The sequence below is a fragment of the Leptodactylus fuscus genome, chromosome 6 (genome assembly GCF_031893055.1).
Source record: "Leptodactylus fuscus isolate aLepFus1 chromosome 6, aLepFus1.hap2, whole genome shotgun sequence".
Lineage (NCBI taxonomy): Eukaryota > Metazoa > Chordata > Amphibia > Anura > Leptodactylidae > Leptodactylus > Leptodactylus fuscus.
In genome coordinates this window covers 26,052,999-26,063,419 of record NC_134270.1, presented here as the reverse complement: position 1 = coordinate 26,063,419, position 10,421 = coordinate 26,052,999, and the positions used below count along the sequence as shown (strand labels likewise).

At 40.9% G+C, this 10,421-nt stretch overlaps 1 protein-coding gene across 1 annotated transcript; it reads right to left on the bottom strand.

Annotated features, from left to right (window-relative positions):
• Positions 1-2,171: 2,171 nt before the first annotated feature.
• Positions 2,172-9,565, bottom strand: LOC142210475 (transmembrane protein 26-like). The gene is made up of 4 exons (XM_075279640.1): positions 9,059-9,565; positions 5,716-5,923; positions 3,946-4,075; positions 2,172-2,832 (listed from the first exon to the last, which is right to left on the bottom strand). Exons 2-4 carry the CDS (start codon positions 5,907-5,909, stop codon positions 2,245-2,247), a joined length of 912 nt encoding a protein of 303 aa, XP_075135741.1. The 5' UTR covers positions 5,910-5,923; positions 9,059-9,565; the 3' UTR covers positions 2,172-2,244.
• Between the last annotated feature and the right edge of the window lie 856 nt (positions 9,566-10,421).

Below are 10,421 nucleotides of genomic sequence, written 5' to 3'. Positions count from 1 at the left end.
GAGATATGGAGCCTGAAAGTCACAAGTTCGAAACATTGTTGCCCTTTTGCTCATTGGTGTATGTATGTGGATAAATTTACATATATACAAATATATATAGTATACAAGAATATCCATGTGTATCGGTATATATATTAACTAGAGGTGGGCGAATTGGTTCGCAATGAACCATATTCAACCCCAATATTCCAAATTGTTTTTTTGGTTTTTTTTAACAAAACTGAACAATTTAGGATCTCGGACAAACTAAAATGACCGCCGGTGGTAAATTGTTATACTCTGGGGTCTCTCCAGAACCCAAAGTATAATAATTGGAGGCCCATAGTAGGTGACAAAAAAAATATTTATACTCATCTTACGTTACCTCTTTTGGGCTTCCTCACGGCCTCATCACAGGGCTCAGTGTTGACCACGGGTGCATGACATCACAGAAGACCTCGGAGTATAATAATTTCCCTTCCATTTCTATTCAAACAAGTTCAGACCGAACCTCGTCCGAACACAGAATGTAACGATTATTCTGAGGTTTACCCATCATTAATATTGACTGAGAATGTCTGTAAAGCACAATCACACAATCTGTTCCCATGACATAACACGTGGCAGTATGGCTGTGTTCACATGGTGCAGTTTTGCTGAAAAAAATGCATGTGTTTTTATTAGAAAACCAAATGCATTATTGAAACCCACATACTGTATGCTTTTTAAAAACAGCACATGTTCAGTTTGTCCTGCATGATGCTAATGATAAAGCATTCATATTGTATGCACATGCTGCTTGTCTCCTTCACTTACCTATGCATGTACCATGATGCCAGCATGTCAGTATCCATAACACTCTCCGACCTCTCATGTAAGAATGACTTTCCAATGGAGACCCCAACACAGTCCACACAATCCAAATACATGCTGCCACCACCTATTGTATGCAGAATTAAGGACTAATAGGAATCCCAATCACACTGTACTGATCCCAGCAGACAAGCACAAACACACTTCAATATAGATAAAGGGTTTATATAGTAAATGCAAAATACCATTACATTTAACAATTTAATACCCAAAGAGTTCAGTGCTATATATAAAAAGAAAAGACAAACAAATGAAACACAAGCAAACTGACTTAGAGTTTTATTTAGTTCCATGGAACTTGGAGGATTTCTTCTGATGGAAATGGACAGACTAAGCTTTCTTGCTGCTCCAAAATAGGTTCAAGGGTTCAAGGAGTTTGCAGTTTCTTGTGGCCTGTACTTTGCCATGCCCCCTGCCAGAGTGCCCTGCTTCTCCCCTTCCTTCATCTGTCCAATCCCCATGCAGCGGAACTGGGAACCTTCAAGACTTTTGAAGTTAAGATGAAATTCCTGATACATCCACTTCCCTATGCCTGGCTGTTCAAGTGGTTGTAAGGGATATCATCACTCCATAGGGAGAGAACCACCATTTAGGTGTGTGGAGTCTTATTAAGCCATGAGCGCTCCACTGTGCAAAGGAACATGGGAAGAATATGCAAATCTGACTTCCATGATGTAATTAGGAAGCCAGTGCCTCAAAAATGCACACCAATAGAGGGCGCTCACTGAGAATGTGCAAGTCTATCTTCCATGATGTAATTAGGAAGACAGAGTCTCAGTCAGGCAAACCAATAGAGGGCGCTCCCTTTAACATCATGACTGTACCTGGTTAAATCCCAACATCATTGCAAACAAAGGCCTCTGAGAAGGTTGGCATGATGTTAAAGGGAGTGCCCTCTATTGGTGTGCATTCCTGAGGCACTGGCTTCCTAATTACATCATGGAAGTCAGATTTGCATATTCTTACCAAGTGGTTGTAAAGCAATAAACCAGATTTTAGCTGGACATCTGGCCCTGCGAAGGAGCATTTTCACCTCTAACACCCACCTTTGTATACACAGGAGGCAGCCTGATAACACATGCATAAACAATAAATTCACTAAGGATATATATATATATATATATATATATATATATATATATATATTATATATTATTACATACACAAATAGGTTCCTTTCAACACAAACCTCTTTAAGGCTAATGGTAGAATCCCATCCACTGTTCAGGGACTGCAAAATGTGGCCAAACCGTGGCATTTATGCCACGTCGGGCCCTGGTTTTACGATGAATTATTACAATTCTTCTCCATTTTTTTCTGCCCACAAACAGTAGTAGGTAGAATTTTTTTAAAATTATTTTAATAAATAAATATTTAACCTTGTTACACATGTTACAGATTTATATGCGTTTCTTTAAATCTCTTTCTTTTGCGATTTTCATTGCACAGGAACACAACCACCCTGTATAATTGTATTATAACAGACAGAATGTTTTTGCATATAAAAAAGACCATGGATTCATTGAACACTCCCTCTCTAGTTACCAAGTACAGGCGGTACACCAGAAAGGGCCCATCCTGCATCAACACTGTGATAAGCACACTCCAGACCTCACTGGTACAACATAAAGTCATGACGCAGTTCTTTACTCCAGAGGATGAATAACCCCGCTCACCGACCTCGGGATCTTCAGATGAGGACGACAAAGTTTGGGTGAGAATTAATGTAAATTGCATTATGGCCCAGCTGAATAGACACAGGCCCACCACAGTTATAGTTGTGTTGGTTTTTACTGAAGGCTCCTTCATCAGTTCTAAAATATCCAACATATCTGCACCTAAAGCAAGGTAGAGCAGAAGTAGCTGAGCGAGCTGGTCACGGCTCATTTTCCCTCTTGGCATCATCCAACGTCCTAAAATCAGGACCAGGATTGTTAACTCTTCTGCACCTTGCACCTCAGTGGTGATTTCTTTGCAGTTCTGTGAAGGAATTATAACATGTATTACATTTAGGAAAACATAACACATATACTGTATAATACAAATTAATGTAATGGTCAACAATGTCATATTATGAAGCTGTCTTGTCCACCAGCAGACATACTTGCCAACGCTCATGAAAAGAGAGAAGATCTCCTGGACTTCTAGAAGAGTTGGCAAATCTCCTGTGTGACCAAAATCCTCCTTATGGCCAGCCATGTCTCCTATGCCAGTCTTAGGCTGAGAGACGTGCCAGAATTATTAAAGAAGCTCCAACCTCTTAATATATCAGGCTCATATCTACAGTATGCACCAAACTGGAGTTCTGCAGTGCTCAGGGATCGGCATAGATTTCCTATATAACATACCAGCTTTCTGGCTTGAGTTATAAAAAATATGTTGTGGCCCAGGCATCCTCACCCTGGACCGTTCTCCACCTTATTCTGCCCACTTTTGCAGAAATTGATGAGCAAGGCACAAAGCGAAGGATGTGGCACATTATTGGTACAAAAAAGAGCAATGCACCAAAGATGCACCACAAGTACACCAACCTACTCCACCTTGATTTTGCACAAAAAAAAAAAAAAATGTGACTGTTTCAATTTCTGTGCTACCTTTGCAAATATCCTGAAAAGGGGGAATAGCTCCAGACCCATTGGATTTATCTTCATTTATGCGAGGAAACTCATTTACATAAGGAAGAAAGAAGATATTTCTCAGGAACGGTAGCGCGGATCAGAATAATAAAGGTAAGCAAAGGGTAGCCTTTCTTAATGCTATTCCTAAGTGTATTTAGTTTAAAAAGGGAATTCTAATGATAGTTTGGAACACCAGTATTAATAAAGGGCCCAACAGATGCAAAGCACCCCTGATGTATTAATAGATACACATCGGAGCAGCAGAATAGAAGTCTATATCAGTCAGGAATTAGTAGAGATTTCCTGCACAACTCATGCCAAAAAAGTGCCTGAGCTCTAATAAATATGTTGGGACACATTCGCACAAAATAAAGGATATGGCCCCAGAAAACTGCTATATAGGGGTTGATAAATTCACCTCTCCCCCATCTCTATTATTTAATGCTTATATACATGTATTAAATGAGATACATACAATTTCGGTGCATCCAAGACTTGTAATGTTGATATGGTCAATATTCATTCTAAATTCCTGGTATGCAAGTTCCATCACAAATATAGAGGGAATAACAGTACATAAATACAGGAACACCATCGGAGAGAACCTACAATAAGACAGAGAGGAGTTTAGTGCAGGAATCGAAATTGTAATCCAAATACATCAATATTTATTTATTACACTAATTTAGATTCAAATAAATTGAATTAATAGAATTAATAAAATAAATAATTAATTACTATGTGAATTCTAATTTTCAAATCTATTCTACAATAGTCCCATTCATCTGAGCCTGATAGTAAAAGCTGCAACATAAAACCAAGGGCCAGAAAGGGAAGAGGAATTTTAGTCAGACTTTGATTATAATAGCTAACACAGCCCATCTCATACCGTAGTCCTATACAGCTACTCCATACATATATCACGCCACAGTACACAGTAATGTGTATTGTTCTGCCTTGGCTGTGTATTCAGGTTATGATGAGACTCTTGTTCTCAAGGACCTCCTGCTGTCTCAGCACCTTGGCAATATACATCTCCATAATGCTAGCATACAGTACACTGCCTGGCCAAAAAAAAAGTTGCGAGTGTTAATATTTAGTTGGGCCACCATGAGCACGAATAACAGCATGCATCCCTCTCGGCATGGAGTCTATAATGTTCTGTAGTGTAGACTCAGGGATTTTGATCCAGTTCTCGAGTATCAGGGAGCCCAGGTTACGCAGATTCGTTGGGGGTGGTCAGTGACAGCGCAGGTTCCTTTCCAGCACATTCCAGTGTTTCGTGTGCTTCTCGTCGCACCCGGACACGACCATCACTCTGGAACAATGTAAACCACAGACCTTTCTCCACTGCTCTAGGGTCCAATCCTTGTGGTCTCTTGCAAATGACCGGCGCCGACATCTGTTGGTCTCTGTCACCAATGGCTTTCGTGTGGCGACACAACTGTTGAGACCCATTTCTTTGAGTTCTCATCGCATTGTTCGCTCCGAAATGTGTCGCTCCGTCGAGTTGAACATCTGTGTGAGCTCAAAGGTGGTTTTCCAGCGGTTATTCTTCTCCAGTCGCTTTAGGGACCTACGACCTCGAGTTTCGAGTATAGTCTTACGTCCACACTTTCCACGGTTGGAGGGGGGTTCTCCACCATCTCGCCATACTCGTATGATACGCTGAACAGTTCTCTGTCCGATACCAGTTACTTTGGCTATCTCCTTGGTCGATTTGTTGGCCTGATGCAATCCAATGACTTGCCCCTTCTTGAAGGCACTAACATCTCTTCCTCTGGTAGCTCTTCTGTTGGTAGACATCACTTCACACCTTTAATTATGATATGCATTTGACAGGCTACAGCTCAATTATATATATTCAAGAATATATGCAAATTCCTGTCATGAACAGTTCATAATTATATCAGGGGTGGAACGGTACCTTGTTGCACAACGTGACTTTTTTTTTGGCCAGGCAGTGTATATACAGCATATTGTAGACTGAGATATGTGTATAATCTTCTCTTACTGCTGTACAATCCTCTCTCTCTCTGTACAAGATGGCGACACATTCTCAGCTGTCACTGTGGTCTTAGATACAGTTCGCACCTATCTTCACACCCTTATGCTTTGCAGCAAACTGTAGAGCTGAAGTTTTCACAGAATTGTTACTTTGTATTTATCATAAAGCCAAACTAGTGACCCCTTCCCTTTCTATAGGAATCAGGTCCTTTTATATAAATCCTAGGATCCTTATTACCATTTCCATTCTCCATTTTTTGTCATCTTCAGTGTCACGATCATCTCGACAAATAAGAGAACAACTCCAGCGAGTAAGCTCCAGTAGAAGTCATCTTGCTTGAGCTCTACCATAAGATATACCATAAGTAAGCCATGAAGAGCAAATAATATCCGGCTGCAGATGGCCGCCAGTATCTTCAGACATTTATACATTGTATCTGCTGTATCTGTGGAGAGACAGAAAGAAATCAGTAAATATACTATATATGTGTGCTTAGACTTCTATACATATAAACTTCATATACAAACAATGACCAACATGTACTAAGACACATACAGTGGCTTGCAAAAGTTCAGACCCCTTGAACTTTTTCACATTTTGTCACCTTACAACCACAAACTTAAATGTGTTTTCTTTAGATTTTCAGTGATAACCAACACAAAGTAGTCGATAATGGTGAATTGAAAGAGAAACCTCTCCCAGCATGATGCTGCCCCCTATGTGTCACAGTGGGGATGCTGCGTTCAGGGGGATGAGCAGTTACTTTTCTGCCACACATAGCCCTTTGCATTTAGGCCAAGAAGTTCAACTTTGGTCTCATCTGACCAGAGCACCTTCTTCCATATATTTGCTGTGTCATCTATATGGCTTGTGGCAAATTGCAAAGTGCACTTCTTATGTCTTTCTTTCAACAATGGTTTTCTTCTTGCCACTCTTCCATAAATGCCAGATCTTTGGAGGCATGACTTATAGTTGTCCTGTCGACAGATTCTCCCATCTGAGGTGTGGATTTCTGCAGCTCCTCCAGAGTGACCATGAGCCTCCGGGCTGTTCTTCTTGCTCGATCTGTTAGTTTCCTTAGATGGCCATGTCTGGGTAGGCTTGCAGTTGTACTGTAGAATACTTTTTCTGGTTTTGGGACAGTAGATTGAACAGGGCTCCTCAGGATGCTTAAAGCTTGGGATATGTTTTTGTAAACTAACCCTGCCTTAAACTTCTCCACGACTTTATTTCTGACCTTTCTGGTCAGTTGCTTGGTCTTCATTATGCTGTTTGTTCACTAGTGTTCTCTAACAAACCACTGAGGCCTTCACAGGTGAATTTATACTGAGACTACATTACACACAGCCGGACTCTATGAACTCATTAAGTGATTTCTGAAGGCAAACGCCGCTGTTACGAGCGCTCCCATTGAAGTGAATAGGAAGTGTTCGGCAGTCTGCCGTAACGGCGGCGTGTATGGTTGTGATACATGCCCGGCGTTACTCCGTGTGAATGCCCCCTTAGTTTGCACTGCCCAACTCGGTCGCCATTAGTGTTGATCCGGAGCAGGTTACCTTTCCTAGTTTTGCCATGTATACTCAGTCTAAGAAACATTCTGATCACTCAATCCCTCTGCAAATGTATTACCATAGGTTCTAAAGATAGAGTCAAGGATTCCAGGCATCCCTGATGTAAGTGATTTAAAAAAAGGATAGAAAACAAGCAAGCAAGTAAAAGTCAAGAAACCAGAATATAAGCAAACTTACTAGCCTTACAAGCCATTGCCGTTTAGCTGACACTGCACAGTATAGAGGTAAATCACAAATAATGGGAACCAAGCAGACATCTGGAATCAAGCAGGTTTCCTGGCACAGAATATGTTCAACATGTTATAGTGTTACACCCAACCCAACCTCTTCATTTCTAGAAATTCCAAATATTGCATGTACGCATGCTTGGTAGTCACTGGTTTGGAAATTCACCTTACAACTTATATATCAGACACTACCAAGACATCGTATAGCACAGCTAAGACAGATATTAAAGAGCTAATTGCAATGGAAGATTCATTAACCTTTTACAATACAATTGGAAAGTGTCAGTCTATTATTCAGCTTAGTGACCAGAGAGAAAATTGCAGGGTACAATAAATAAAGATAACAAGGAAAATGTAAGGGGGCATTCACACTACCGCCACTGTCTTTTTTTTTTTTTTTTTTTTAAATGTAGATTGTGAACCCCATATAGGGATCACAATGTACATTTCCCCCCCTACCCCTATAAGTATGTCTTTGTAGAATGGGAGGAAATCCACGCAAACACGGGGAGAACATACAAACTCCTTGCAGATGTTGTTCCTGGTGGGATTCAAACCCAGGACTCCAGCGCTGCAAGGCTGCAGTGCTAACCACTGAGCCACCATAACTACTGTCACTGTCTACCCCGGGGTCTTTGTCCTAACGTTTTTTTTGCACGGACACAAAGTGGGACATGCAAAAAAAAAACCTGTTTCCAGGTGGAGAGGCTGCATACAGTAACGGCGGTGACCTTTAAAATCCCATTCAAATGCATGTGTTTTAAAACTGACTGCCGGCAAGCCGTCCCCTGTCCAGTTTCACCAGGGTTGAGGACGGAAACCCCGGGGTGGACAGTGGCGGTAGTGTGAACACAACACAATTCTTAAAAAATAACTTTAACATACAAACTTGGTTTAAGATGTTGGTCATTTTCTGGTGACAGATCCTTGAGAATGCGCTAGGTCCACTAGTACTGTATATTGCTTACCTTGGTCCTGTTCACTTGTTCGTTCCTGTTTGTCCAGTTTATTAATGATGTCATATCAAATACATAGGTGGCTACAAGGTGTGAGCGTATGAAAACAAACTGCTATATGTGTGTGGTAACCACCAACACAACACTGGCACAAACACTCCCGATCCTGGACTGGGCACACACACAACTATATACTATAATATGAGCCCTGCCGTCATACAGAAAAAGAAAATCCCATTGTCATGTGAGCGGAAAATGATTGTTAAACTGTACCTGGTTATCAAGGGTTAAGTAGAATGGAATGTCCGAAGGGAATGGAGGATAAAAAACAGAAGAAGAAGAACACAGATTGCACTTACCAACCCCAACACTGACATGTATGATACAGACTGGCCCATTGTTATTAAGGAAAATATCTTTTCAGTTCTGTAGTGTCCAATAGTTCTTTTGGCAGCAAACACTAAGGCGTACCTGATATACTCTGCAAAAAACAGGATGTAGGGGGGAAACAGCAGGAGGATTTTATGTCTTTCTGGCTTTTTACGCCTGGACTGCTGCAGCACAACACATCTGGGGTGTTGTATAGCCATGGATAGAACTGTTGCACCCCATATATAGTGATAATTCTTATAGGCTCCAGGTACGACTTCTCTTTGTACGGTATATTATCCAAGTTGTGAGAACGCTATGTGAGTTATTTCTCTATACAGCGAGTTGTATCAGGATACAAAAAGTCACTGCTCTCATTAATATACTCTGCTTTATATACAAGAGACTTGCACATGTATACACTTGTATCACACAAGGAAGTCAGTGCAAATCTTACCTTCTGCTGGCCCCCCTAATATTTTACATGTAGAATCTGCAGCTCGTGTTTCTCGGTTCTGAGTTTTCCCCCAGTGCTCTGCAGCTGTTTATATGATCCGGCCCAATGGACGACCATTTAGAAAAAGGTTCTTGTTTTTTTATAACTCAAAGTGGACGAGATGTAAATCTGATATCCAGATGAAGCGAGTTGTTACATTATATCCATCAGAAATTCTAGCAAGGTCTTCTCTAATCAACATGAGACAGATCAGACATTACTAAAGTCGGCGTTGTATTATAACATCCCACAAGTAAGTTTTGAGACTTCCAGTATAATCTTCTCCATTTGTCCCCTCTTCTCTTTAGGTCTTCAGGCGTCTTAATATCATGTCTAGAATGTCTGTGCATACACAAAGGAGTCTTTCATCCGGCACCAGATTACGACCCCCTTTCCAAGTGACGGTAACTTTGTAGATTCTTCCAGTTAAAGTTCCCCAAACAGCCAGGCGTTCGGTGCCTGTTTCTCTGTCTGATTCTTCAGTAACTTTCTCTCTCTTTACCACTCCCCCAAATTCTTGAGGCTGCTATACCTTCAATTCAGATTATCACATGTTCCGTGTGAGAGGCCCTATCAGATTTTGTGAAGTTTTGCAGCCAAAACCAGGAATTGATTTGAACAAAGGAGTTGGAATCTGTCCCTTATACTCTTCTCCTCTTACATGATCCACCCCTTGTTTTGGCTTCACAAACTGCATGAGAATAACTGAACGAAACCTGATCAGCACAGCGTGTGTGGGCACACATAGGGTGAATAGTTACATGTAAAGGGAGTCTGTCAGCAAGAAAATTGATAGACTAATGGCAGTAGCTTGTAGAGCGGCTTCTGCATTTTCCAAAGATGCCTCTCTTATTCTGCATTGCAGCACCATTTTCTTATGCAAATTAACTGAAAAGGGCTTCAGGGACATTTCTTCTCCTGCTTCATTGTCTGCCCTAGATAATTTCTGCCCCCCATTGCTTGAGTGACATCTCCCACTTTGTCTGCAGTAAGGGGCTTATTTACATAAGAATAAAACAGATTTTCCTGAAAACGGATCTGCAATACAGAATAAGAAAGACATCTTTGGAAAGTGTAGAAGCTGCTCTACAAGATCCTATCATTAATCTGATACTGAGTTTCCGGGTTGACAGACTCCCTTTAAAATCACATTAACCACTTGCTGACCACACATAATCTATATACACATTGAATTCTGCAAGGTACACCCTTGCAGGGTTAGCATTTGCATGACATCATGTAGTACTAGGAGCAGGGAAGCTGTCAATAACTCTCCAAAGAGAAGACAGGAATGGTTTATTACCATAGTTGGCAACAGAATTCT